This window comes from Sordaria macrospora, chromosome 1, assembly GCF_033870435.1.
Source record: "Sordaria macrospora chromosome 1, complete sequence".
In the NCBI taxonomy this organism is placed as follows: domain Eukaryota; kingdom Fungi; phylum Ascomycota; class Sordariomycetes; order Sordariales; family Sordariaceae; genus Sordaria; species Sordaria macrospora.
In genome coordinates, this window is record NC_089371.1 from 2,256,536 (window position 1) to 2,284,324 (window position 27,789).

Consider the following 27,789-nt stretch of genomic DNA (forward strand, 5'->3'; position numbering starts at 1 on the left):
CCCTTCTCCTCCTCTTTCACCCCTTCCCGTCATGTACTGGCGGCTCGCTCACTGGGCGATTCGAGTTTAAGTGTTGGGCCGCGTTTACGCTGTGGGCAACACATGATTTACACTGGCAATAGGCCTCGGTTTGCCCTCGGATTAATGGTTTTGGTGGACAGTTAGGGCATTGCTCTTAATTTTGTATGCTAGACTCACCGGTGCGGCACGTCTCATGCCCTACGGGAGGCGGAAGTAGACGTTAAAAATAACAACAACAACAACAACAACAAAAAATACTCCTTCACCCCTCTGACCCTCATCTTTACCGTCACCCTCTCCCTTTCACTCCTCCCACCCACCCTGTCATACCCATATCCCGCTCGAGGCCCCCCAATAATCGTCACCCGACCCGACGGCACGACTTACAAACACTGGAGGTGGGACGAGCCAGTCCCCTACAACGAAATGCAAACGAGCTACACCCACTAGCGACAAGTTCCCCGACTTGCCGACCCGACAACGAGTTGTATCGAAGAAGACTGGTGGCCGAACATCTCCGAGGATGCCCAGTACCGCTGGCTTCGCTCGCGCTATCTTGACCGAAACTACCTCGGCGCTGACGGCGACGGCGACGGGAACGGTGATCGCGATCATGACTACTACTTGGGGCAGCTTAAGTCTCGACGCTGGGATCTCTTCGACGTGATTTGGCAGGTGATACGGAATGGGGGACTGAATGTTGTCAGAAGGCTTATTAGGGAGCAGACGGGCCTGACTAGTGATGGTAGTGGTGATGCTGCAGCTGCTAATTCCGAAAACACGCCGCTGACACCAATGTTGTGGTCATCTATGGATGGCGAGGACCAAAAATTATGGTATGATATGCTGTCATATGCGGCAGCGGGCAATAACATGGAGGCGATCGGGTTCTATGTTGAAGAACTGGGTGTCCCGCCATTTCTCTTCCAGTTCCCAAAGCTTCCCAGGGAAAATACCCGTGAGACTTGGGCGGCTATGGATGAGGAATCCAGGAAAAACGAAGCAGAAGATTATGCCTATTACAACGTTATCAACTCCCCACTTGAGAGCACATTCAAGAGGGGATCAGTTGAAGCGGCAGAATACCTGCTCAACACCGGGTTAGCTGGAGAAGGAGAGCTTCCGTGGGAGGGTTTGGAAGAGATGGGGAAAATGTGGGACTCCCGGAGCATAGAAGGGCGGGAAGATAGGATTGATGAGATAATGCAGCTACTGAGAGAACAGTATTTGGTGCGTCCTGGGATGTTCGCCGCCGAGATCACGGGCGAGGCTCGGAGTCACCAAAGGTGCTGGCTGAACGGCTGTCCTAATCTCGTAACTGTACTCTTTGGGGGCAAGTTATGAGAAATAGGAGCTTTCCCGTGCTCACCCACTGACAGCGCGGTGTGATCATGACATCGGCATTGTGAAGCAAGGCGTTGCGAACGATGTCATCTCGAAGTAGCGCAGCTGTTATAGAGCAATGATTCATTACCAGCTCGACGTTTATCCATGAAACTTTGCCAATATCTGGACCCTGAACAAGTTTGTTCCAGACCCGACGGCAATTGCAGAGAGTGAGTGAAAGGACTCCGAAGACCAAACGAAAAACGACCGGATGGCCAGGGGGAAGGAAGACAACAGACAATAATGGAAGTCGCAGTATGGTGACATCTCGCAGCCACTTTCTCTGAACATGCGGGCCAACTCAACATTCAACAGCAGACCGGGTGATGACAGAACAGGAACATCCAATCCCATACTCATACTTGAACAGCAGTGAATATCGAAATACTGACGAAACACCAAGGAAATGCACACTCATGATCCGATTGCAATCTCGCCGACGCACCGATATATGCCCCAAAACCTTCTACCACCCACTGGCCACATTGCTTTGATAATCTGGAGTCAACATACTCCTCGGCTCCCTACCGCTGATCCAGGAGCCATCATAATCAGATGTCACAGTCTCGTCGAGCTTAGAGGGTAAGCGATCCCTGTTCCTCCATGTTTGGACCAATGGCGACATGCTTCTGGAAGGCGGAGTCAATGGGAACTCGTAAGCTCCAGTGGTACTCCATCTCGAGGGAGGTCTTGAAGGAGGTCTAGAATGTGTAGGCGTAGCAGGGGACAGATTCAGTGCCATCAAATCTGTGTTGATGGTATCCGCTGTAGACCGCAGATTCTGAATGCCGTACACGGGAGATGAACCACGAGAATGGTTCGACTCGCTCGCGACGGTCTCGGCCTCGTTCAGTGGCGGAAACTTGGAAGCAAGTTCCAGCTCCATACTAGGCTTTTCATCCTCGATGTCCTCAAGTTCCAACATCATCAACGGCTCATTGTTAGATTCCGGTCTCTCATCACCCGCATTTCCAAGGTGAACGGAAGAGTAAGGGGACTCCCAGTCCTCCGGATGAGCTCTCCAGACTTCACAAAGATCAGTAGCGGTGGACGTTCGAGCTTCGTTGTTCAGGGCGTGAAGGCTGGTCTTGCTGAGAATTGTTTTCAGTTTCGGGCCTCTGGACTCCTTGGTTTCCCGCGGCGCCCGTGATCTTCTTGGATACTCATTGATCTCGGGCTCATCGTCAGTGCTAAGATTAGGAGGGGTAGGGGCGCGAGGTGGTGAAGGCGCGCTTGGTCGAATCATCCGGTGGGTAACAGGATCAAATCGCGGGTCGTTGATGAAGTCATAATCGCTGTCTTCGGTGCTGTCGTAGTGACGCCCATGAGAGGACTGATCGTCATCTGGGTGAAGTGCTGGTGCTCGCATGGGCCAGGTTGACGAATATTGGAGAGAAGGGTGCCCAGCTCTTGAGGAGCCCCTTCGAGCCATACTTCTGGGTACATCTCTCGCTGACGATTCATATTGCGAGCGGCCTATGGTGGAATCAGTACGCTTCGATATTGTGCTTTCCTGCTCAGAATCCGAAAGTTGATCTATTTTCATAAATCAGTTAACCGGGCCATAACACGATGATATCTTGATCTGCTCCCTGCTTACCAACAAAACGGCGTCGATCAGGAAGCTCAGAATATCTCCTCGGGTGATCCTGAGGAGTTGCAGTTGACATGGCGGTTTGCCTCGAGAGTCTGGACGACACGGATGAACCGCCTTCAGATCGGCGCTTCTCAGCGACGGGGGTACCTCTTTGGTAACGACCGGAGACAGATGACACATGATCTTCGATATCTCGCGAAAACCTTGTTGTATCAGAGGTCAAAGAGCCACCTCGGGAGCGACTGGACACGGTTGAGCCGCCACGATCCTCCAGTTCCCGTGATAACCTTTTAGTGTCTGATCTTGAGGTTCCACGCTGAGGGCGCCTGGAAGCGGAACGCAGCTGTCCTTCCACATCCCGAGAGAGTCTTCTTGTGTCGGAGATCGAAGGGCCACGCTGGTGACGAGTTTGGACAGGAATAGCAGGTTCACCCATTTCTCGTGACATTCTCTTTGAGTCAGAGGTGATGGTTCCAGCCCGTGAACGAGCCGAGATTGTTGGTGACGGCTCTTCCATTTCGCGAGAAGACCTCTTGGACTCAGTTGTCGAGAATCGTCGATCACGGACCTTGTGATCCAGTACAGGTGTCACAGGTTGGTTTGGTTCGTCCGGGTATTCTTCAATGTACGGATCTGCTGCCCTCTTGGGCGTTTTACCCTTTTTGTTGACTTTGGGTTCGGCCTCCCTCGAAACTGATCTTTTAGGCCTTTCCGTGGTCATCGAAGCCTGTCGCGTGTGATGACATGTGTAAGAGCGTGAATGTTTGCCCTCGCGGTCGTACTCTCTGGCTTTATCACTCTCGGAATCCAGAGTGTCGTCGACAGACAGTTCCACCACGGCTTCAGCACCGCAGCCACAATGCATCCTGCCACGGAGCTTACTCCTGGGCGACCTTCTCCGGTGGGGGCTGGGCTCCTTAAAAGCCTTCCTTCCACTTCTCGGTACATCGGGGCGCCTCCTACGGCTACCATGTTGATCATGCTCGTGGTACCCCTCAAGGTCAACAGTGGGATAGCTGGCATCACTGTCCGCAGAGTCGTATTCGGTAGTGACGGTGGTCTCTGCGTATCTGTCCATGTTGGCCTTCTGATGTGGTTATAGCACCTGGCAACGCATGAGCTGGGTGTTCGAGAGTTATTTAGTGACGGTCTGTGATAAGCATACTGGAGGCAGGAAGCAAAGATTTGAGTTGGTGTAGATCGTGAGTGCTGTCGACGCCTGAGTGGCAGTCAGTCAGACAGCTGTGAACATCATGGTGCCAAGTAGCTGACAGCTCAAGGTGAAGATGATCTAGCGAGAACGGGAAGAGGAACAATGGGTCTGGGTCGATACTTGTGCGACAATGCGAACAAGAACACAGCCGGAGATTGAGGTCGACTGGCAAGGATGTCTTACAACTTGAAGAGAGCGTTGGAAGAGGAGGAGCCTGCAGGGAAGTAAGTACGTAGTAAAGTTGTGTTGCACAAGTCTCGGCTGTGAAGAGGAGGGAGTGATCTTAGAAGCGACGAGAAGGAGGACAGACTGAAGGAAGGAATGGGAAGAAGAAAGAGAAGAAGCTGGAGAGCCTGAGGCAAAAGGTGGAAGGTAAGAATAGGTGGGGGTAGCTTCCAACTTTAGGTACTGTCCACGGCTCCTCCTTCCCTGTGATGATCTCGAATTGGGAATGCAGATGGCAGGTGCCATTCAGGACGGAGACCTGCTCCATGTTGGAAGGAATGGAGGGGGAGGCTTCTGATTCGGCGCTTTCCTTCGGCATGCAAGCTAGCATGGAAAGTACTGCGGTACCGTTGAAGTCGCAGTTGGGAAGGAATCGTGGAGGGAAGTTGAACGGAACCGATGAACTGGCTGACGTGGTGAAACGATACAGGCCCAGTGAGGTCCTCACAAAGTGGTCAAAGTTACGGCCTGGTTTCAGGTAATGACGGAGCGGGAGTTTGCGACAGGTCAGCTTCACCCGCTTTCCAGCTCCAAGCAAGCGAGCCAGATCGACCCCTCCGTGCTCCCTCCTCCAACCAAAACATCCAATGTAAACAAAGCCCCCTCCCTCCTTTTCAACTGCAAGTAACTGTTCGGAGGTGCCGTGCACGGTATTTGTTTGAACATGGATCGGATCGGGCCCTCCTCTCCTTCTTCTTTTCTTTCTGAAGCCCAAAAGATAACCGTTGCAAAGATAGGGCCAGTCTGTACCAGAGACCAGAGCTGCAAAGGAACACGGCATGCCGAGTCGCGGTACAGTGCATGTGCTGGCCCAGGGTTGACGATGTCGATTGAAACGTCCAGAGCAGAGCGGCGATGCTTTGCGGCCCGAGCATTGTCGTCGGTTGGATTGGGGTCATCCATCATCCGACAAATGGAGCGAGGGGGGCGACTTGCCGCGATTGTCGAGACTTTGGAAATGAATCCAAAAGTCAATCCGAAACCCAAAGGTCATGAGGCATCATCACTCCCCGCTTTCAGAAACCCCTCTTACCACCTTGGCTAACTCGTTCCGTCCAAGAGAGGAGGCTCGTCAACCAACGTGATGATGACCACTCGGCGTCTCGCACAGTCGCAGTGTGTCTGGAAAAGAGTTTAGTGTGGGGGTTTCATGCAGCTGCACCTTTCCAAACAGGGCCATATCTGACATTAACGTAATTGCGTGGTGAAAAAGAGTATGGCTGTTAGTGAGCGATAGCCGCTGGTGCTTCATGGACTTCAATCCAACATTTGCCAACGTCAGCCAACAACGTCTTCTCATCTCACCATCAATAACGGATGCTACGATACACCTCAGCTCACGAAAGAAGGCATGCCATTCGGTTATTCACCTGACCACATCATCATCAGTTTCATTGCCGCTAATATCTTCAATTGCCATGTACTAACGAATTTATTATCATCGCTGTTGAAATCACCACGAGAGGCAAACCACCTAAAGGATTACCTATGTTGCCCGCATCCCACCCCACGATCTCCCCCCCTCCCCAACTGCTAACAACCTACACCAACCACCGACCCGAGACCATGCACCCACTACCTAGCCGGGATTTTCCCACTTCCTTCAACGACCTAGCGATAATCCCTTAGGGAAGAACCCCTCGGCCACCCATCTCCGGCCCCCGAAGGCGGCGGAGGTCCAAACCTGCCCGGAGTACTCGACGGTAAAATCCAGCGATCCTCCCCTTGTTGTGGGCGAACCTGCGGCGACGATAAACCAACCTCAGAGGGAGAGACATGTCGGACACCCTGTAGAGGTAAGCTTCGGACGGGGAGACTTAGCGAGGATCGTTGTTTTCCTTCACGTCTCCTTACCGCTGAACCCAAGGTGGAAGCAGGGGTAGATAATCCGATCTGAGAGATGGAATCGTCGGGTGTGATTTCTCCGGTTCTGACTCGAGGGTTATGCGATGAGATGCTGCTACAAACACGTGAGGATGCCGACGGTGGTATTGGCGAGTTGTATAGGCTTGTTGGACGGACGGTGCGTCTGCTGCTACTGCTGCTGCCTGCCTCGGATAAAGATGATGATGACGGGAGGGGAAAGTCTGCTGGATCCGTGATTATCTGAGAGCCGTTGCGGTTATGGTCGCTGTTTGCTCTGCACTTGGAAGGAGAAAGACGGAGTCTATTTTGGTTCAGCCGGTGAGTCGTAGCTGTAGTGGTGCTACCTGCTCTACTTCCGGCAATATCGCTACCCATCATTGAGCCAGAAGCAAAACCTGGACCAGAAGCAAAAGAGCCCGAAGCCCTTGAAGACGGCGCAGGCAACAATAGCTGCTGCTGCCGAGCAGGTGCTCTGTAGTCCCTACCAGGCATGAGTTCACCCGAAGAACACCAAGATGAACGTGAACCCAGAGAAGCTGCTGGACTCAAGGACTCATGATCAGGACCAGGGAAACTAGGGCCTGAGACGGCGCCCCTTCTTGTTCGCAAGTATCTCTGACTTGGAGGAGAAGGCTCTGGCTCTGCCCCTCCAAATCTTGATCCGGATCCGGATCCAGACACTTCCGATATACTACTATATACCGACCCTGTTCCCGACCCAGAGACCGATCTAGAGACCGATCGAGGAACGCCCAAGTGACGGGTTGGGCTCGTCATCGTTGTCCAAGAACTGGAATTCGGGGATAAACCCGAATTGAACATGGAAGTGGAGGTATCTGTTGTAGCAGAAGGGAATCTGACCATTGAACCAGAACAAGAACCAGAGCTGAGAAGCCTGTCCCTGTCCCTGGGCTTCGCAACACTCGGGAAAGAGGTCGTGGTTGTGCTTGTCATTGTTGTAGTTGTCGTCGTTTGGACAACTCGCTGCTCTGAATGTCGGCGAGTCTCAACATGACGGTCTCCTTGGGGAGTTTCTTGGTAGTCATCGATTGTGAGGCTGGAGAGTTGTTGGATGAGGGTTTGGTAGTGACCACCACTATTACTAGTACTGCTCCCATCAGGACGGGGACGCAAAGGGAGGGTGAAGGTCGAGGGAGTGTAAAGGGGTGTAATGTCTTTAGGGAGGGAAGGCATGATTGCGGTTTTGGTTATTGGACTGTTATGTCTTCTTGCGCGGGTGCGGGATGATAGTAAATAAGAGGTTGAGAAGAGGTTGAGAAGAGGTTGAGAAGAGGTTGAGAAGAGGTTGAGAAGAGGTTGAGAAGAGGTTGAGAAGAGGTTGAAAAGAGAATTTCCGCCTCGCTTGCCGACGAGGCTTCTGTGGATGGAGAAGGCAGGTATATGAAACTATCTACATGTTGTTGGCAATAGTTGTCCGTTCAAATACATTTTGAATGTGGTATGTGAAGCCGTATCTTCTCGTCTCGTATATCTCAAGTGATAGGTGAATATCGCCATTGTTCCACATGCCACGTTTGAGTGTTGAGAAGATCCCAGGGTGAACGAGGCAACAACGAGAATCCTCGTGAATGAAAATTCTTCAATGACAGCGAATGTGTAAAGAACAGGCTGGATGTGGCTGCGTAACAAATAAGCCCATTATGACCAGAAACCTCTCAAGTTAAAGAACATACGACTGTGCCCCAAAGATCTCTTTTGGTCTCCCTAACTCATATGTGACGAGTATCGTGTCAGAACTGTCCATAGCTTAGATTGTTTCCATTGTTTTCTTGCAGTCAAAGTTCACAGGCTGGCAGTTGCTAGCAATCCCATTTGAGTCTATGAACAAGAAAGAGCAGGAAGGCAAATCCGAGAACTCATGTTAACTTTAAAGCAGTTTCGATTCTCCGCTAGACTCCAGCCCCAGATGCTTTTATGGAACGAGATACCAGATAGCGCGCGGTACCAACACAAGACCTCCCAAAAGATGAAAACTTAGCTTAGAACCAACCAAAAACCGCCAGCGATGTGATGAACGAAAACCGAAATGACACAAAGGAATAGTGAGCAGCGTGCAGTCCTCCTACATAGTTGACTGCCTTCACCTGCTGCCGTCCATCTTCAGCCTCTTTTCAGGACGCTCCTGCGCCTTGTCACTCTCCGCAGCCTCGCTACGTTCCACCAACTCCTCATCCGCAAACTCCTCTCCGAAACTGCCCAAGCTTGTCGCATCGTCACCAGAGTGGGAGTGGACAAGAGATTCTTCGCTCCTGCCGCCACCAATAACCTCCCTCACGATCCTTTTTCCCTCGTCCATCTCGCCGTTGGCAGCCCCGCACGACATGCACTTCCACATGCCGATCTCCGACAGGCTCTTCGTCCCGGGAGGGGCCTGTCCGTTGACCAACCGGCACTTCTTGCAGATGAGGACGATCCTGTTCTTGGCCGCGGTCTCGTCTTCGCCAATGAGCGTGTCGAGAATGCGGTCGTACCAGTGTGATTCCGTGGGCGCCGCCATGGCAGCCGCGGCGGGTGGATACTGGACGTGCGGGTGAGAGGGAGAGGCGCGAGGGTTGACATCGAAAGCGTTGGGGGCAAACTCGGCGGACGGCTCCGGACCCTGGGGAGGCATGGGAGAGGGAGCTAGTTGGTGGCCACGAGCACCGGGTTGAGGCATGTTGGGACCGACGGCGCCAGGGCGAGGAGGGCGCTGGATGTTGGCAGTGGGAGGCGGCGCGATGTGGGTGCGGTTTACATGTCTGCCTTGTGACTTCTTGGACCTTTGTGCGCCATCCTCGTCGTTGTCGTCGTCACCCCCCTTCTTACTGGCACGCCTCCTGAGCTTGTTCTCCGGCCCGCCGTACTTTTCGAGCAATTCGAGGGTGGAGTCGTACCGGGTCGCTTCCTTGAGTTTCTGAATGGTCTTGGCTCGCTCGGTTTGAAGGAACTCGAGTTTCGCATTGAGGCCGCTGATCCGGTAGTCGAAGAACATAGTCGAGAGAGTGCGAACGAGGTAGATAACAACGGGCCCGCCGGCCATTCCTGTCCATTCCAGTGGACCCATGTTTTGGTAGCCGATGACGAGAAGCGCTACGATGGCGTAGACGAGGTAGGCGAAACCGAGGTAGAGGGTCGCAAGGACCTTTACTCGTCGTGCGGTCGATCGGACATTATCAAGTCTTGTCTGCGTGACTGTGATTCTTCCTGAGAGCGCCGATAGGGCCTTTTCGAACGAAGCCGGAGAGGAATCCTCCTTCTGTTTACGTTGGTGTCAGCTGGATCATCACTGGGGGTCACCCCTCCTCGCAGCCTGAGTGAGTTGGGCGCATACCTTCCATGGCCATAGGGAGACCATGTTGCTTGTGTGTTAAGGGACGGTGTTGTCGTCGAGCTATTTAAGCCGTGGTTTCTTGTCGCAGGCTGTCGTATTTGTTGAGGAAAAGGATCGAGGTGAGGTCAAGATAAAGAAGGGTTCGGATCTGTCGCAGAGAAAGGATCGCTTGTAGGGCTGTTTGACGGAGGCTCGGAGGTTGCTGCGCTTGTAATTACGGGTAGCTCCCCGAATGAAAGATTGGCCAGGGATGGCGAAAGTTAAAGGGACGAAAAAGAGGGTGAGAATGGAAGATGTGGTTTTGGATATGGCCTCAGTGGCCTGTTGAATAGCAACGTCCCAAAGCCGCCGTCATTAAGAAAGATGGTCGCTGTGGACATTCGTGGATCCCGTCGTGGACCAGGACGGCAGCGACACGGAGACAGGTCGACACTGCGCGCCGTGGACAGCTGGACTGGAGATGAAAGACTTGGCCAGAGCTACGTAGGGCCTAGAAGTGGAGGGTCCGCCAGCACGGTGACGTCTGCGAAACGGACACGCTTACAGCGGTAGTGCTGGCTAGATACGTAGCGATCACTGCTTGGGCTGTCGTATTCTACTAGTGGAGTAAGTTGTACTGCGACCTTTTGAAACGTTTCCAGGTTGGTACTCGGCAGCGTTGACTTTGGGCACAAATCGTGAAACTCAAAATCATATGGTTGGTGTTGGGCTCTTGGAAGACGAAAGTAAGCACATGGAAGTTGCTGTCTGTTGGTTTATATATATGGGATCCTAATGGATGTCCAACTTCGGCCCAGTGACCTTCATCCAAAGATGATGAACGGTTGGAGACGTGGCACGTGCAGTCCCTCTTCGACTTCCAATTACAATACAAGATGGAAAGAACCCAACAACCTTTTCATTTCCAGAAAGAGGGGATGGCCACTTGTGAAAACAGTGAGACTTCCAATGGCCAGTGTTGTTGTCATTGAATAACGCCATCTCATCATATCCGATGTGAGGCTCGTTAGATGCAAGTCATTACAACTTGGCCCGATCTCCGGTGGATCTTCAATCCTATCTTTGGCCAGGATTCCAGAGAGGCAAAGCCCCCGTTGTTCCGATCTTGACAGGCATCGTCCGCAAACATGGCCCCCGCGTGGTCAAAGCATCTGGGCAGCCAAGCCGTTTGGAAATGAAGCTGACCCAGCTGCCAAGACTTGCACTTGACTGGCCCGTGCTCCTCTCTTAATGATGGACTGCCCGATGGGCTTGCCTGCCGCCGCTGAGCTGCCCCTGACAGGAGGGGAGGGGCGGCTTGGCAATTGCTAACCGGGGGTTGCTACACTTCCCGCTACAGTGCATCACAAGGCCATGCCCAAAGTCCATTCCGACCGGGACTTCTCTTTGAAATAAATCGACTTGGACTTTGTCCCCGAACATCATGATACAGTTCAGGTATTAACATGTCAACCCGAGAGCACATTGCTATTGCTACTTGATCTCTTTTATCTCAATTGTTGTTGTTGTTGTTGTTACACACTGAGGTGTAGCCCAATGCTCTCTGGCGCATCTTAATACCCAAACCGTTTGGCTTTAGGTACCTTACCTTGTATCTTATACTGTACTTACATTTAACTTGCCGCGTTGCAGTTGCGCCTTGCATCCATTGGCAGCTCCTGAAGTCTTCCATCCTACCTACCTCCTCACCCTTTGACCTTCCACGAAACAGGCACCCGCGAAGATTGATCGCCGGTAACGTGTCAGTGCGCCCGCGCGCCTCCCTACTTACAGTTCCGACTTCGTACATAACGCGGAACGACAGACACAGCAGCCGCGCCTATCCCCGTGGCCTTGCGCTCTTGGATAGAATAAAGACACCATGTTGCAGGTATGCATGCACCTCCCTTCTCGATGACCTGCACTGTTGCCATGACGTAGACAGGTACTAACCATGTCGTGGCTTTCACAGAGAATAAAGGGTGCCATCGACCGCACCATTGCGGAAGAACAGGCTCGCGCGAAAGCAGTCCTCGAAGGCGGTGCCCCCGGCAGTTCTCACGTACGAAACTCGAGCTCGTTATCGCGGACCCCGAGTGCTGCTGGAACCAGGAGACCTCGACCTTCTCAGAATCCAAGTCAAGACATGTCCGCCGATGGAACCGCCGCCACTTCTGACCCTGCCGTTTTCGAGGCCGCCTTCGTGGTCGATGATACAGACGAGACCAACACCCCGTCCCGTGTCGGCACACCTATCTCGACCGAGAAGGAAGGAAAGAGCAAAGATCCCGAAACACCGGCCAGAAATACCGAACCCGTCAAAGAAGGCACCGATCCGCTACAAAATGGAGACAGGTCAAGCGTCAAGTCTGCCGCAGGGCAGACGTCACGATCGGCGACACTCACACCTTCTACTACCTCTGAGCTCTCGCCAGAGATCCGGGTGAGGTTGAGAAAGTTGGATAAGTTGGAAAAGACATACCCAGGTCCGTGCTCCTTTGGGGACTACAGCAGTGCAGAACGTGTGCGCTAACAAGCATGGCAGAGCTTTTACGATCTTACCGGATTGCCCACGGCCGTGCGACTTCCATCGAACCGTTCGAAAAGGCACTCAGAGAGAATACCCCCTTGACTTCAATCAAGGATCCCGAAGCTTTGATCGAGTACCTAAATCAGCTGAACCTTAAGAGCGAAATGTACACGGATGAGCTCAAGCGGGTATCTGGCGAGAAAGACAGCTACAAGAAGAAGGCAGAAGAAGCCGACAAGGAGGCTGCTGCGCTGAGGGGGGAGATTGCTGCTCTCAAGGCTGCGCAAGCCGAAGCTGCGGCAGCGAAGGACGTTAAGGATGCAGAACCTACTGCTGAGAAGACTCCGGATGAGAAGACCGACGACAAGCAAGAGGCACCTGAAGCCAAGGACGGCGATAACAAAGAAATCCAGGAGCTACAAGCTGAGCTAAAGACCAAGACCGAGGAGGTTGAAAAGTTGCAGACCGAGGTCAAGACATTGAAGGAAGAGCTGGTGGCGGCCAAGGACCACAGCGCCGAACTCGCTGAGAGCCTTGAAAAGGCCAGTAGCGAACTCAGTGAAGCGAGAGATGCTGCCGCAGTCAAGGCCTCGATTGAGACGCAACTTGAAGCCAGGAAGACCGAGATCGAGTCGTTGACAGAGCGCTTGACCAAGACTCAGTCCCAACTCAAGGAGGTTGAGACACAGCTGCAGAAGGAAAAGGAGGAAACCGCTATTGGGCGCAAGGAGAAGGATGCCAAGCTTGTTGCTTCGGAGTCTAAGAACGAGGAGCTTCAGTCTGAACTCACGAAGATCACCGAGGCCAAGTCCACACTCGATACAAAGATTGAAGGCTTGACTTCGGAGATTGAGACCCTCAAGAAGGCCAAGACTGAAGATGAGGCCAAGATTGACGAGCTGGAGAAGAAGATCAAGTCCACCCCTGCGCCCTCTGCCGTCCCTGCTGCTGCTGTCACTACCGCACCCCCTACGCCTTCCACCCCTACGCAACCGACCGGAAACAAGAAGAAGAACAACAAAAAGAAGAAGAAGGGTGGTGCTGCGCCCGCACCACAAGCTACTGCTCCTGAGCCGGCCGCCACTGAGGATCAAGCACCCGCGGAATCCACTGAAGGCACCGCTACGGCAGAGCTCACAGCGGAGCTCCAAGCCGAGCACGACCGCTTGAAGGAAGAGCTTTCCCGCTTGCAAGAAGAGCTCGCTGACAAGGACCAGCGCATTGAGCGTCTTGCTAAGCAACGTAAGACCGAAGAGGATCTCCGTGAAGAGATTGAGAACTTGCAAGATAGTCTTAAGGAGATTGGTTTCGAGCATGTTGAGACCAAGCAACGCCTGAAGGAACTGGAGCAGGAGAAGAAGGAACTGAAGGCTCGGATTGATGAGCTTGAGAAGGAGGTGGATGCGGCTGCTTCGGCCGCTCAGACCAATACCAAGCTCCAGTCAGAGCACGAATCACTCCGTCAAGAGTTTGACGATCTCAAGCAAAAGTCGCAGACTCTCCAGTCCGACCTTGCCGCCGCGCAGCAGCTTGCCCAAGGTCGGTACAAGGATCTTACTGATCTGCGCGAGGTTCTTCAAAAGGCTCAACCCGAGCTCAAGTCGCTTCGCCAGGAGGCGGCCACCCTCAAGACAGTGCGCGAGGAACTTTCTGCTCGGAACGCGGACCTTCGCAACCTTGAGAAGCGTGAGAAAGACCTTAAGGCTGATCTCGTCCGTTCTCAGCGTCTCGCCGCTGACCGTGATGGCGAGATCAAGGCCCTCCACGACAAGGTCGGTCAAGAGACAAACGCGCGCCTCAAGCTCGAGGATGAGAAGCGGGTTCTGGGCCGCGACCTTCGCAGGTCGGAGGCAGAGAAAATTGAGATTGCCGCCCGTGAAGAGAAGACCGCCCGGGAGCTGCAGCGCGTGCAAGAGGAAGCTAACAAGCTTCGCCCACGCATCCGCGAGCTGGAGGAAGAGGTTAACCGTCTTAGGAAGGAGGGTGACATGATGCGGGAGGAAGTCCAGCTCAAGAGCACCCAATACACAAGCGCCCAGAACCTGCTAGGCAGCATGCGCGACCAGACAGCCGAGTTGAGCATCCAGTTGAAGGAGGCACAGGGTCAATGCGAGAGCTTGGATGAGGAACTGGCTGAGACGAGGAAGATGCTCAGCGAGCGCACCCGCGAGGCCGAAACGATGCGTCGTCTTCTCCAGGATGTGGACGAGCGTGCGGACAGCAAGGTCCGTGACATGCGCGCCAAGATGGAGGCGGCGGTGGAGGAGAGGGACCGCATCGAAGAGGAGACCAGCGCGCTCGCTCGCCGCAAGTCTCGAGAGACGGAGGAGCTCAAGCAAAAGGTACGTGATCTTGAGAGAGAGGTCAAGAGCTTGGCAAGCGAGAAGGACGAACTCGAGCACAGGGAGAGGGAGTGGAAGAAGCGCAGGGACGAGCTGGAGAGCGTTGAAGAGAGATCCAATGCTGAAGTCGAGGAGATGCGGCAAACGGTGTCGAACCTTAGGAGTACCCTCGACGCTAGCGAACTCCTCGTCCGGGAAACGGAGAAGAAGAACGCCGAGCTCAGAAGAGCCGTGGATGATTACCGCCTGAGATACGACAAGGTGCAGAAGGAGCTGAAGACAGTCCAGACCAAGCTGTCAAGCATGCCCAGTCTGGCGGGTAGTGGAAGCAGGGGCTCAGTGGACTCGGCGAGGTCGAACTCGATCGGGTCTGCAAATGCTACGCCCGATGCTATGTACCTGAAGACTATTCTGCTGCAGTTCTTGGAGCAGAAAGATAACAGGCTACGGGCACAGCTGGTGCCGGTATTGGGCAAGTTGTTGAATTTTGACAAGTAAGTTGTGTTCCGTTGTATGTGATTCACGGGTCTGATGATGCTAACTTCTTTCTCACAGGACGGACGAGCAAAAGTGGCTTACCGCGGTACAGCATATCACCATCAAATAGTCGATGGTAAGATCATTCAATAGTAATCAGTAGTGTCACTGGATAATACAAGAAGCGATAATTAGCGCCTTTTTCGAAGGACTGAAGCATCAAAAGCATCACCTTAGTCAACCACCATTCCATTCGTTGTTATCATGTGCCTCCTCTAGTTTCGATTCCTCCATGCTTCCTCAGCATTTCCTTCGTCCCCTTTACCAATGTTCCTTCCCATTATTTAGATACCTAGAGCTAATAACCCTAGCCATGCCACACACACCTCCTCACCAAAACCCATCACTCCAATCCGAATCTCCATCAGAAAAAAAACCCATCATCACGTCCACTCGAGCGGCGATGTCCAGAGCGTGAGAAAAAGTCATCAAAGGGATCACTCCTACCACCACCACCACCACCACCGCCACCACGCTCTCTCGATCCACCACCGAAACCCATCTCAAACGGACTCACATACCGAAAGGGTATCTCGCGGCGACCGTCGCGCTCCGAACCTCTCGGCTCTCCTCCGCGCATGTCGCCCCCGTGATGACGCGAGGAGGAGTGACCCGCTTCTGAATTACGACCATGGCCACGGTCATCATGATGGCGACTAGAACTGCCCGAGCCGCCAGGAGCAGGAGCGTAGTAGCGGCCCTCGTCTCAGCCCTGGTCGCGATGAGAAGATGAAGAGGCAGACGGGCCGCCGTAACCGTGACGACTATCATCCCTAGAACTAGGAGCGCGGGACTGCGAAGGTCCACCTCCACCACGGCTGTAGCCGCGTTCGGAGTCGGCTGCGTAGTCGTCGTCGTCGGAGCTGTAGCCACCGTAGCCATGGCTGCGGCTACTGCCGCTCGGACCGTCTCCGGGAGCTCTCCCGGATGAGGAGCGGCGGTAGTAATCATCGTCGGAGGAGGAGGCGTCGTCGGAGCTGTAGGCTAGGTATTCGTCTGCTGGGAAGGTGCGGGCCCTGCTTTCGCCGCCGCCACCGCCGCCGTAACGGCTACCGCTGCTGGGGGCGTTGTGGTGGGATGACTCTGTTTTGTATAAGTTAGCTCAGGTTATCTGATGGGGTTACTTGTAGAGGGCTTGGAAGGTGGGAGATGGGGAGGGTAAGGGTTAAAAGGGTGAAAAGGCTTATGTCTGGACCGGGAGTCATCGTGGCCGGGTACTTGGCGTCCTGAGGGACGGTAGCGTGACATTCTGACTATATGTGTGAAGCTTTCTTTTTCTGGAAGGGTCTTGGTTCTTCGTACGTCTGGTGGATGGGGTCTGGCTGGGAAAAGATTTTTTGAGGGGGAGGGTTTGAGGATGGGGGTGCGTTTTATGGTTGTATTTGGGACTCAGGGAATTCAGGGCCGTGAAAGGAGTTCATGGAGAATTGCCGAGCATGTTTACAATGGGCATCACTGGCTTGTGCTATGGTGGTTATCGAGTGTTTGGTGGCTAGGTAACCAGTCTGGCGAAACCCTTCACAATATCCTGAGTTGTCGAGGTCAGAGGAATTCCGCGCGATGAATTCCCAAATCCCCTATTCACGAGACGCATAAATGACTGGATGGAGGAGCAGGCCTGGCAGCATCCTTCACCTATCATCGAGACATCAACTACCTACACGATGGCTCACCGGATTTGTTTCTTCACGAGTCACGATGAGCGACTGGATGAAGGAACGGGTGTGCATGATCATCAAAGGTTACCAAGCTACAAACGATTCATGAGGTCCGAGTTCAGCACAGGAAGCGCTTAATCGATATCCAACTTTGTCACTCATCTGGTCACCTCTGGACCTCTTAAGCACGAGAGAGGTTGTGGTGGCGGGAATGACGCGAAGAAAGCAAGGTCTTTGAGCGCCAAGATGGCAGTGAGCGCTGGGGAAGTGGAAATAGAGGTACTGATACATGTATTTAGTGAGGGAACTACGTTGAGGATAGTCATCGATTTGTATCGTTGCCGCATTGTTGGTTCGAACGGAATGGAGAGGCGATTGGTTGGCCTTTGTGGAAAGGGGGGGGGGGGGGGGGGGGGGGGGGGGCGCAAATGAGATCAGGTACTACTAACAGATCTAGAGTGGTTTCAAGGTATTTCAAAATAGTGCGCTAACTTTCGCCAGTTCTCGGCAACTCTCCGACATCGCGCCCTTGGCGTGTTGTTCTTTCTACATTTCAATGCAGACACTCCCCAAATTCCAACATTCGTTGCATAATATACTGAGAAATACAAGAGAACGTCATAGGTCGTCCTCTCGCAACCTCGCGGTTGGTGTTGTATGGCCATGCTTGCATATGGAACCAACAGTCCGGTCCTTCGTCCTTTGTTCAGTGTTTTTACGGGCCGTTTCAACGAACACGCCCCACGGCGGTTGTCCCTCCGATCGAGATCCGCGAAGCACTCAGTGAAAGAATTGGGCGCATGCCTCTAGTCAGGCAACTTGACGCCTGCCCTTTTCCACGCGCCCAATATCGGATCAAATGCAAATCCGACCACTGAACAATAGCACCAGCGATCAATGGCGACCTTCGATTCATGGATGAGAGGAGAGATTCGCTGAAAGAGGATAAGTCATAAGCGAGTTATTACACACCTTTCCCATCCAGCTCAGTTGTAGAATTTGTAGATTCTGACATGGGTGAGTACTTCCTAGCCCGGGAGGAGATTACCGCCTCAACTGGAGCCCCGTGAGGCAGTTTTGGTCATGCTTCAACTGGCTTCAGGTTCTCGAGGGAAAAACAGAAGAGACAACACTGACTTATAGGCGCCAGCTAAAGCTTTGTGAAGATGATGGGTGGTTGTGCTTATCGATTTTCCTCGCGATATTGAGATATTCCAGGAGTGTCTTGTGACGATACTCGCCAAATGCCCTTGTGTCTCCTCATGACCATCATGAAGTATAAGAACAGCGACCTCTCGCGCTGACGATTATCGGATGCAGTCATTAATCACACGTACACCACCCATTCATCAGCAACATTGTTGCTTGAACTCCTTCGCATTCTCGAATTCTTTTGGCTGCCTTACCCACGGCCATCGTCAGTTCGCTATAACCAAGCAAAGCCCAGTACTTCACCACACAATACCCACAATGGTGAGAGAAAGCCAGTCACGTCATGACTCCCATCACCATGGGCAACTCGTTGTACGGGACAGCCGTTAGCAGATGCAAAGGTATGACGGTCAAATCCACAGTCACCAGAACCTTTACGAACACGAGAGAACCGGATACAGGACGTCACAAACGCAATATCAACACAATTCAACTACCCATCCAGAGTCACTCCCAGTTTCGTATGGATTTCAGCCCATTGACACTCGAAGCGACGACCAATTTACTAGCGGAATGGAAAAAGACGACGGATTTAACAAGCGGGCGTCACAATATATGGGAAGCACTGCATTCGATATTGTTGATCGAGACAAACACCCGGCTCATCACGATTCTCATGTCAAGTACGTCACAAGCCATTACTTGAACAAGTGAAAATGAAATTGACCGATAGTGTTGAAAACAGATGGGACCGGGACTCTTCTTACCTGGAAACAAGACAACAAAGCGATTATGCGGCGAGTGTTGCAGGAACGGAAGCCACAGTACCAAGGTCTGATGATGCTTGGGTATATAAAGAGGACGAATACGATGCGAAGCGGCTCAAAGACTTGCAGAACGAAGGGAAGAAAGATCACCGGCGTCAACACCAATCTCTCGCGCAGAACGGATTCCATACAGAATTCTTCCGGCAGCCATACGCCAAGCTGATGATCGTTATGACGGAACTGGCCATTCGCGGTCAAGACACGGACCACCTGCGGGAAGCAGCTCCCAATCGCGTACTGAGTCAAGGTAAGACTTCTCTGCATCGAGTCCTACAGCTCTTCTCGCTAACCCGTTCTTGAAATCCAGAAACTACGGCAAAGCGACATCAGGCAGCTGTGGCTATATGCCTCCAAAGATGTGGAAGAAGCATGTGACTCAGGGCCGTAATCACTGATGTGGAAGATAACATAAATAGCCAAGAGGACAACTGGGCGCACTCTAAATATAGGGTACAGGCAGCTACGGGTGGTCTATGACGGCAATGGTTCGATATCCTCCCATCACGGCAGAGAGTTCAGGAATTTTCACTCCACCCATTAAGCAGGCTTGGATTGGGTGGATAATTGTTCCACTGAAAGGATTGTTGGTATTATGCATTGATGGAATGAGGATCTTGACCAAGGAGCTTGGAATGAGACGGAAGGGACTCGGATAGGGTGTTTTTGGTCTAAGATCATGGGAATTATAGGCAGGTGTTCTTGTGCGCTGGTTCGCACTGTTATGCAGTTATGAGTGGGAAATAAGAATGGCAGTTCATGGGTATCGTACTTTGAAATTGGAAATTGGCATGGTGAACGTGAAGTGAATCTGGACAGAAGTGTAAATATTAGACTGTTGTTTCGAAACATTTGCAGCATCATACTTTTGTCAAAATGCTCCATAACCCAACTTTTACAAGCGTGGTCCCTTTGTTTTTTACCGCCGCGAGATGTCGCGGGACCACGAAGAGCGATAAAAGATCTGGGACGAGTTGTTGGCATATTAGAGCTGTTGGAAGCTACATGGTACCTGTGAAACCCAACAGCCAGATCCTTTGTCACGCCATGCAGCGTCTTGCGCACTACCCGAGCAATCTACTTCCGCCGCGGCTATCTAGCCGTAATGAACTTCAATAACGCCTTTCAGTTGAGTGTACAGAAACTTACCCAAGTTCGACGTATAGCCAACCTCGTTCGATACCAGTTACTACGCAACCGCTCGAGCCACTAGGACGAAAAAGACAATATGAACACTAGCTCATGGAGACTTTCTAAGTGCCTGTTGGGAATGATCTTGAGGTAGTGAAAGTCGGGACAGTCCCAGCTGACCCAGTCAACAATGTCGGGGTAATGGAGGGCTAGATCTGATGAAATATGAAAATGGAGCTTCATATAGTCGCATGACGGTTATATGAGGGTCGTTCTACTCCTCAAATTTTGCTAATTTCTCAGAGAAGTAGAAAGTATACTCAAGCTCAGAGATCACTTCTCATCACCGTTCGCCGTCACAAAAGTCCCGGATACTGCTTGTTCAACAACACGGAGCTTAGCCAACTTGATCATCTCAACTGAGTTGCGGCACGGAGGTACACAAAATGGGCAACAACAACGATAACAACCAACTCATCCGTCATCCCCGTTTAGACATACGCAGGGTTGATCCAGACGAGTCACAGAATGACGTGGAATCTGATGCCGGGACCGTTCTTTCGATACAGTTGGATAGACCAAACCATGCTTCAGCCCAGTCACGTTCTCACCATTACAGGTAGTCCGGACCGGGATCCGATACGGACGCGCTCGACTCGGTCGGCTTGGGTCTTCAGGCCGCCGTCTCCAGTCCGAAGGAGTCTGAGACCATCGCCTCCCCGGCGTCAACAGAACAACCAGTTCGGCCGTCGTCGGTCGGTTAGAGATGATGACAGCTTCGGAGACAGAAGCTCTGGAACCTGGAGAGGCTATGGTCCTTCTCCGCGGAGGAATACTGGCAGGACCCAGGGTTATCGTGGGTTTGACAGTTACTCGAGCGATGATGGTACAATTCGGTTGCCACGGACACCAGATTCTCGCGCTTCAGGCGGGTGGTCGGGATATTATCAGCCGACAGGGTCGAGTCGGTACGTCGGGTACTGGTGATGACTTGGTGTCATGATTGTTGTTATTGCTCGCCGGGAGAAATTCTTACAGAGTTTGTGGCATGAGATGCGTTGGCGTAAGCAAATATGTAGGAAATAGTGTTGATCGGAACGAGTTGAGGCTGTACCGCTGTGGGAAGAAGATCGTGTCGCAATGAAGCTAGGTTATGTTACCAAGGGACGTTGGTCGTTTGTAGTGAACGTCGCACATAGTGGTTGTTGATTTGTTAGAACACAATAAAAAAGCGGTGTGTTGATGATAAAATATTTCTGAGATGCAAACATAGAAAACTGTGTTCAGGGAAGAAAGGACATCGGAAGTAGTTGCGATGAGGGGTATCACGTTTATAATGGGGCAGGCATTCGTGCCTGCTTGCAGCGGAGATAGGAATGCCGGTAAGGAGGCGATAAGATAAGAGTGTTGACTTACGTCATGCAGCTGAGGTGTTATAGGCAATTCTGAATGCCCTCGTTCTTCCCCGACCAAGTAAACAAATACATTTCGGTTACCATAGTTGTAAGAACTTACAGCCTCATCTCAGACCCTACCGGCACATGCTGAATCCAATTGTTCTTGACTTTTGCAAAGTCTGTCGAACCATATGTGAGTGGCCGACTTGAGTTGGAGGGTCCAGAACGGTCAGATTCCAGTGATAAAAGGGGTATGTCCGGCAGCGAGTTGGGAAAAATGGTAGATACGTGTATAGGAATGTCTTCTGAATTGTACTCGAAGCAGTCGAGTTGATACCAATGCCTTCGACAACTCAAACGATGCGTGCATCATTGCCTCGTAGCAGCAATTGCGATTTGATCATCGATGTCATTCGTTGCCAACACAAACAAGACGTTGAATAGAAGGCAGCGACCCAAGTAAGTTGATCATTCGCGAATTTGGTTTAGAAGTTTCATTTCTTGTCGTTCGTCTGCGCATTGGGAATGCCTTCATTACTCGCTTCGCATCGAATGGAAGGTACATATCGGACCCCTTTTGCCCCAGCCGGAATATGCGATGGGGACATTGCTCAAAACTGCGAAAGGAAGACAAAACCCGATGACCACAATGAAAATACTTTCAGCAAAAAAGTGATGGCGACAAAAATGGCAAAAAGCTAAGTCGCCCTGTTGAGCTTGCGGAACGAACCTCAATCCTCCAGTCGGCGACCTACGAAAATGTACCTCGGATACCGCGCATCCGGCAATTTTTCATCAACGGGACTTGGAACCACTGCGCTATACACAGCTATAGGCCCGCGTTGTGGTGTTGAGGTCTGGTATCGACCCTTATATGGGGCCTTCCGGCTGGGTGGCGGCACCGGCGGTGAGCCGGTGTCTGCCAGCGTCAGGTGCTTTTGGCAGGTGGCAGGGCGTGTTAGTCGGGTGGGCTGCCCCTGCGCTCCTTCCTCAACTACCCTTGTGCCAATGTAAGGAGCGAAAAGCGCCAGAAGACGGGGAGGGGCACTGAGGTTTGAAGTCCGGATGGCAGAATGGAAAAAGATGCCGGCAGGCTAGACCGTCGGTCCGGGATACCGGAGCTCACTGGTGGTGGATTGGCCTCGTCGGGTCCGTAAACGGCCCGGGAAGGTTGGGAGGCACCTGCATGTCATCGAGAAACCAAAGTTGTGCAGGAAGGGGGCCCGCGGACCGTTGATATCTCGTACCAGATGTCGCAGGTCGAACAAAAGCAAGAAGCCGCGAGATGCTGTGCTTCTCAGACGGGAGATTCTCGTCACGAATTCAAGCATTGCAGAGGGAGTCGCCATGGAAAAAATATCATTAGACATCGAAAATGTGTGATGTCAAGTGCTGTTAAGCATCGCCTCTGCCACTCGGTTGTCCCTTCATGTTCAGGGAAGAACCTCTGCTTGATGATTCCATTCAGGAAACCAAAACCCACGTCTTCCTCCGTTCTCGTCTGGTTGCAGTTCTCTATCCTTCAAGAAAAAGATACCGCCGTTCTTTCTCCTTCCCTCCACGACTGTCTGAGTTTACTCTGGCCCGATGATCGACCACACGAAAATACTTCCTTTTTTTGTAGGTGTTCCTACAGGATCTTCAAGTATGGTCTGCTGGTTCTCTTTCCTTTCTGGTATTCCATGCTCATAATTAGATCCTACAGTGTTTAAGGAAGAGCTCACGGCTGCCACACCGTCCCCCTCCGATCAGGTTGTACCGGAACGTACGTTCCCCTTCGCAACTTCCCTGGATCCCCTTCGTTCCTTCCCAAAACCACCCTCGAACGTTCCTCTGCTTCAACGGCCTTCTTCCCCTTCCACTTTTTTCTTCCTTCTCTATCCAAAGCATCATGGTCACTTCTCTCACCTTCCACTTGCATGTTCCTAGAGGTAGCAGCCAGTCTTTCCCCGATAGCAGCAACTCCGTTCCCCAACACTCGCAGTGGCACATCCCCTTCTCGTCCCTGCTCGTACCTCCAAGCTTCATCTTCCCCGGCTGGATGTCTGTCTCGAAATGAAGGAAGGGCCGGCACAAAAATAGGGGGTGGAGGCCCCTTCCGTTTCTGTCTTCTTCTTCGTTTTCCCCGTTGGTCCAAGCCTCCTCCAGAATCTGAATCGGACTCGGACGCCGGTGGAATTGGTGGTACCCAATCCGCACCGGTTCTGAGATAAGCAATGACTTTCATAGTTATGGATCTGATTCCGTTTGCTAGGTTGAGGACTGCCCTGATGAGTATGCGAAGGAGACAAAGGCAAGAATATTCGCCGTCACTGTCATTGCTGTCATGGGGGTAAGAGAAGTAGATAGTTTCCGTTTCTGATTGCTCAGAGGAGATTAGGTGGTAACGATGGTTGTTTGAAAGACCTGGGTTCGTGGTGGGATGCCAGTTGTGGGATGATGTTGCTGGCGGCGATGGTGATGTTCGGGGTGATGGTGATGATAATGGCCGTTCTAGCGCAGTGTAAAACCTTGTTCCTGTTCCTTCCCCGCTCGTATTAGTGGCTGGGTCAGTGTCATCTCGGTCGTTGTCGATATAGCTGAAGTTAGTGACAGAAATTGGCGGTTCTGGAGGTTGAGTCTTGAAAGACTGTTCAGAAGATCCTGACGACGACGACGAGGAAACATCCCTCTGACCGCAATATTGAGAATCCATGGTTGCGGAAGTCTTCTCCAGGGTGCTAGCTGAGTTTTACAAAGGAGTTGGGCGTTTATTCATGTTCAGTTGGTCTATTATCAAGCCCACCTTGGGAGGAAACCCCTGTTTGACTCCCATTCCGAAAACGAATGGGACAAGACACTTCACGAAAAAAAGACAATTCCATGCAGAATAATAACCTCCTAGTTGATCAGAAATTCCTTCCAAGTATCATCCATTATCCCTCCGTGGCTCACTTGGACAGTTTGCCGATGGGGTGAATAATAAAAACAAGGGGCCCGACTTGTGATGCATGCTCGTGATGAGACACCCACAAGTGTACACCTCGAGATAGCTTTATGGACACTCGCCAATAACCGCAGTCCTACTGTCATTTCCGTAGCTATCACTTAATGCTAGTACTCATCAATCCCGACAAACTTCGTCGGGTATTTCTTCTAAGCGAACAAACACGTTGAACAGCAAGATCGTGGACCGTGGAGGTTGATGGAAGCTTCATGTGCTGGAATTTTGGAGGGATGATGCACATGCACCACTGCATGTATACAAGGTCAGGAGGAGCAAGTTGAAACCAGACGCATTCACGGAAAAGAGAGAAGGGCGTAACTTTTCGCTCCAATCAAAATCATAGTTTTCTTCTTGCATAGGTACACTGTACATGTGGCCTCAATAACACCGGTACTACCGCAAAATTCTGCGCGTAGAAACACGCGAAAATTGCTCAGCCTCCCCATCTCTGCAGGAGACCTGACAGGACATAACGCGAGACACAGTCAGCCAGGGGCAGCCAACTTTTCTGTTCACCCGGTGCAAATTCGGAGGACGTCGCCCACCTGCACCTCTCTAACTTCCCTTACACAGGCACACAGATGCTAGCTGACCGGAACTGTGTGCTGAATTCTGCCACAGAGATATTTCTGGCGTAATGCATGCGCTCAAGGAGTGAATGACTTCTTCCAGTTCCACAAGCTTCTACGGTATGCTCTAATTCATTGCCCCCTATCAAGCCATCCCCATGACCAACACTACAACTGAGAGAACCCAACATCGCATCCACTCGTCTCGCGACAATAGTTGCCGACACTCTGTCCTCCACCACCTTCAAGCACCTTGCGCACTACATGTACCCCTATAACCTCCCATCTCACTCAAACCCCCATTTCCTTTCATTCCCCCCAGCCCCCTAAGCCTTAAACTTCTTGTTCCCCAACAACTTCTGCACCGCAGCCTCAAAGTTTGTGTTCCTCGCCGTATTGAAATCGTGATTCCAGTACGCATGCACATCATGCACCGTGATCGCGCTCGTCGGGCTGGACGGGTTCGACGGCTTAGTCGGGGAGTACGCAAACGCCAGCCTGTTGCCGCCGCTGGGCTGGACGTAGCGGACGGCGCCGCCATCGGCGGACCACGAGGTGCAGCCCGTGCAGAGGGCCGTGAACTGCCAGTGGGTCGAGTTGGATTTGGTGCCCGTCTTGAAGAGCGTGTAGGTGGCGCCGGTGTAAGATTGGGGTGTTGAGTGGGCGCTAGAGGTTCATTTGAGATTGGAGGTTAGTGATGAGGTACTGAGGTGAAGTGAAGTGAAGTGAAGTGACGTTGAGGTTTGATTTTCATATGATTTTGGTTGGTCAGTTTGGATGAGTGACTATGTGCACCGCCGTTGTGCACAGTCACATGGTGAAGGGTGGAAGCGCGGTTAAGGCTCGGATTCCCATTTGATTTTGGTTGGTTAGTAGTTAGGAAGGGTGACTCTGCACCGCCGCTGTGCAAGCTGGCACATGATTAAGGGCGGAGAATGGGTTCGAAAAGGCCGTCGCAGACTGCATGTGTGGATCTAGGCAGCATGCTGATGAAACTGACATCGGAGGTTTTGTGCCTGGCATGAGGATGTGCATGTGGGATTTCCATTGGTGCAGGTGACGACGACCGTCAAGTTTCTACTTACTTGGCCCAACGCGAAGAGATCACGGGCTGGTTGTTTGATCCCCTCCAAAAGACCATTAGGGGGTTCTTGGTCATGGAGCCGCCCCAGGCGAGGGCAGACCAGCCGACATCGTTGGGGACAATCACCTGAACCACGGCGTCGTAGGCGGAGTTACTGGAGACATCGCTCGAGATGGCGACGCGGAAGGCTATCCCGCGGCCGTCGGCCTTGTACAACGCCAAGTTTTGGGAGTAGGTGAGCCCGGTTTCGGAGTCGTAGACGGCGACGGACTCGGCAGCAGATACTGTTTGGCTATCAGTGAGTCTGAAATCATCCAAAGAAACATGAAAAGGCTTACCGCTGCGCAGTAAGGTCGCGAAGACCGCGAATAATATGCTCCAGATCATTCTTCTTTTTGCTGTATAAACGAGCTACGTCCTCGGGGAAAAGATCTAAGCGCCGAGTGACTGTCAACCTTGCTATGCGCGCTGATGGAATGTCTGTGAGAGAGACTCCCTGATCAAAATACGGAGAGCAGAGACACTGAGTGAGCTGAATCAAAGAAAGACGGGAAGTTTTGCTCTTATGTATGCAACTCAAATCCATCGTGTTTACGTGTTGACGCAGCCATCAAAGTTATATATAGCGAGCGGCCTGTTATCGACAATCCGTTTTCCCGGTCGCGGTGATACTCCGACCAGGATCTCGGAGGCAAATGTGTCGAGCCGAGGGGGTATAACATACATGTCAATGGACGGGCGAACCGCGTGACGCCATGCTTTTTCGTCGCCCTTCATATAAAGAACCACGGAGACGTTTCCTCCTCGAGACGCTTCCTCCCAGGTAAAACCACCAGAACCAGAAGATCGCATGCTGGGCGCTGATGCAGACGACATATTGAGACGTGGGTGAATCGCCAATGCGGAGGCGGCGAGTGGTGGAGAGGTGACGATCTGAGTTGCCAATTGACTTTATCCGCAGATTGAGGTCGAAGGCGACGGCGACATATCAGAGGCCATACTCGGAGGTTAAATGGCGGCAGATATTAACGTTATACCCCATTATAGCCTCCAAGAGCCGCAAATCCCGAATTGGAAAGCGGGAACATAACGGGCGCGTGGCTTTTTCTGGTTTCGACCAGTAATGGCATTGCGGGAGTGCTGATTAACAAGAAGACGCTTCCAAATGAATGAAGAACTTCGTAGGACAATGTCCTATTTCGAGGTGATTCATCTGTGCCTGCATGTTAGCTTTACAAGAATGTTCAATTACCAAGACAAATGCAAAAAAAGACTTCCTTCTTTTGGTTTGTTTCTTTGTTCGCTTCTGGAAGGTCTTTGGGGCGCTGAGTGTCCCTTGAAGTGGCTGATGTGTTTTGAAGCGATTGCAACTTTGGTCTCATGATGCGGTCCTGAGAATGAAACGTGAACGACCCGGGATACCACATCGAGTCTCATCCAATCCTCCTATCCCCAGCTTTGGCAGGAGGTGTATGGGTAAATGGTATAACAGGCTTTTGTCGATGAAGGTTGACATGGTTTTCATTGATTGTGGACAATCCAACCATGGTCCAGTGAGGTGATATGTGCAACAGTGCAGCCTCATGTGGTTCCGCCACCATCAAGCAGGACTAGCATACCAGACCCCGGCTTCCAGATCTTTCTGCACCTTCTTTCACGCCTAACATTGCCCTAGGGTGGATGACGGTATTCTTTCCTCACACATCTTTCCAGGGTCCGGGACGCCGGGTTAGCGAGGTGTTATTTTTTTTCTGCCAGTGAACAGTTTCATGTGACAGATGAAACTCTCGACTTTGGAACTTGACCTGGTTCAAAATAGCGGTATAGATGTCCTGATCCCCAGTGAGTGTTTGATGATTTGTGCAGTAGGAACTTGTGAAACTCGCCAAATGCTATCCTACTCTTGAGGCCCGGGCATATGACGGAATCTGCCAGAAAGAAGCTCATTCAGCCAGAATATA

General features: G+C 52.0%; 7 protein-coding genes across 7 annotated transcripts; 1 reads left to right on the top strand and 6 right to left on the bottom strand.

The window, feature by feature from the left end:
- Nucleotides 1-1,404: 1,404 nt before the first annotated feature.
- Nucleotides 1,405-4,710, bottom strand: SMAC4_06834 (uncharacterized protein; the record flags this gene model as incomplete). Its single annotated transcript, XM_066090524.1, has 4 exons — nucleotides 1,405-2,943; nucleotides 3,008-4,091; nucleotides 4,170-4,223; nucleotides 4,627-4,710. 4 exons carry the CDS (start codon nucleotides 4,708-4,710, stop codon nucleotides 1,874-1,876), a joined length of 2,292 nt encoding a protein of 763 aa, XP_065945548.1. The 3' UTR covers nucleotides 1,405-1,873.
- A 1,343-nt stretch (nucleotides 4,711-6,053) lies between these two features.
- SMAC4_13033 (uncharacterized protein) lies at nucleotides 6,054-7,502 on the bottom strand (the record flags this gene model as incomplete). The annotated part of the gene is made up of 1 exon (XM_066091223.1): nucleotides 6,054-7,502. The coding sequence occupies one exon, from the start codon at nucleotides 7,500-7,502 to the stop codon at nucleotides 6,054-6,056; it is 1,449 nt and encodes a 482-aa protein (XP_065945549.1).
- A 263-nt stretch (nucleotides 7,503-7,765) lies between these two features.
- On the bottom strand, nucleotides 7,766-10,518 carry SMAC4_06836 (uncharacterized protein). Its single transcript, XM_003349012.2, has 2 exons — nucleotides 9,640-10,518; nucleotides 7,766-9,564 (listed from the first exon to the last, which is right to left on the bottom strand). The coding sequence occupies exons 1-2, from the start codon at nucleotides 9,661-9,663 to the stop codon at nucleotides 8,410-8,412; spliced, it is 1,179 nt and encodes a 392-aa protein (XP_003349060.1). The 5' UTR covers nucleotides 9,664-10,518; the 3' UTR covers nucleotides 7,766-8,409.
- Nucleotides 10,519-11,212: 694 nt separating this feature from the next.
- On the top strand, nucleotides 11,213-15,305 carry SMAC4_06837 (uncharacterized protein). Its single transcript, XM_003349013.2, has 4 exons — nucleotides 11,213-11,509; nucleotides 11,591-12,104; nucleotides 12,164-14,984; nucleotides 15,046-15,305. The coding sequence occupies exons 1-4, from the start codon at nucleotides 11,501-11,503 to the stop codon at nucleotides 15,095-15,097; spliced, it is 3,396 nt and encodes a 1,131-aa protein (XP_003349061.1). The 5' UTR covers nucleotides 11,213-11,500; the 3' UTR covers nucleotides 15,098-15,305.
- A 428-nt stretch (nucleotides 15,306-15,733) lies between these two features.
- Nucleotides 15,734-16,275, bottom strand: SMAC4_06838 (uncharacterized protein; the record flags this gene model as incomplete). The annotated part of the gene is made up of 2 exons (XM_003349014.2): nucleotides 16,223-16,275; nucleotides 15,734-16,110 (listed from the first exon to the last, which is right to left on the bottom strand). Exons 1-2 carry the CDS (start codon nucleotides 16,230-16,232, stop codon nucleotides 15,734-15,736), a joined length of 387 nt encoding a protein of 128 aa, XP_003349062.2. The 5' UTR covers nucleotides 16,233-16,275.
- Nucleotides 16,276-22,909: 6,634 nt separating this feature from the next.
- SMAC4_13034 (uncharacterized protein) lies at nucleotides 22,910-23,884 on the bottom strand (the record flags this gene model as incomplete). The annotated part of the gene is made up of 1 exon (XM_066091224.1): nucleotides 22,910-23,884. One exon carries the CDS (start codon nucleotides 23,882-23,884, stop codon nucleotides 22,910-22,912), a length of 975 nt encoding a protein of 324 aa, XP_065945550.1.
- Nucleotides 23,885-25,056: 1,172 nt separating this feature from the next.
- On the bottom strand, nucleotides 25,057-26,317 carry SMAC4_06839 (uncharacterized protein). Its single transcript, XM_066090525.1, has 3 exons — nucleotides 26,167-26,317; nucleotides 25,830-26,112; nucleotides 25,057-25,410 (listed from the first exon to the last, which is right to left on the bottom strand). The coding sequence occupies exons 1-3, from the start codon at nucleotides 26,213-26,215 to the stop codon at nucleotides 25,071-25,073; spliced, it is 672 nt and encodes a 223-aa protein (XP_065945551.1). The 5' UTR covers nucleotides 26,216-26,317; the 3' UTR covers nucleotides 25,057-25,070.
- Between the last annotated feature and the right edge of the window lie 1,472 nt (nucleotides 26,318-27,789).

What these genes read in the sequence shown, in the direction of transcription:
- SMAC4_06839 (XM_066090525.1), bottom strand. Translation starts at nt 26,215, where the DNA reads ATGATCTGGAGCATATTATTCGCGGTCTTCGCGACCTTACTGCGCAGC. An exon ending in CGCGACCTTACTGCGCAGCG is followed by an intron (nt 26,113 to 26,166) that starts GTAAGCCTTTTC and finishes ATAGCCAAACAG; the next exon opens with TATCTGCTGCCGAGTCCGTC. An exon ending in ATCTCTTCGCGTTGGGCCAA is followed by an intron (nt 25,411 to 25,829) that starts GTAAGTAGAAAC and finishes ATGAACCTCTAG; the next exon opens with CGCCCACTCAACACCCCAAT.
- SMAC4_06837 (XM_003349013.2), top strand. An exon ending in GTTGGAAAAGACATACCCAG is followed by an intron (nt 12,105 to 12,163) that starts GTCCGTGCTCCT and finishes CAAGCATGGCAG; the next exon opens with AGCTTTTACGATCTTACCGG. An exon ending in AAGTTGTTGAATTTTGACAA is followed by an intron (nt 14,985 to 15,045) that starts GTAAGTTGTGTT and finishes TCTTTCTCACAG; the next exon opens with GACGGACGAGCAAAAGTGGC.
- SMAC4_06836 (XM_003349012.2), bottom strand. Translation starts at nt 9,663, where the DNA reads ATGGTCTCCCTATGGCCATGGAAG. An exon ending in TCTCCCTATGGCCATGGAAG is followed by an intron (nt 9,565 to 9,639) that starts GTATGCGCCCAA and finishes CAACGTAAACAG; the next exon opens with AAGGAGGATTCCTCTCCGGC.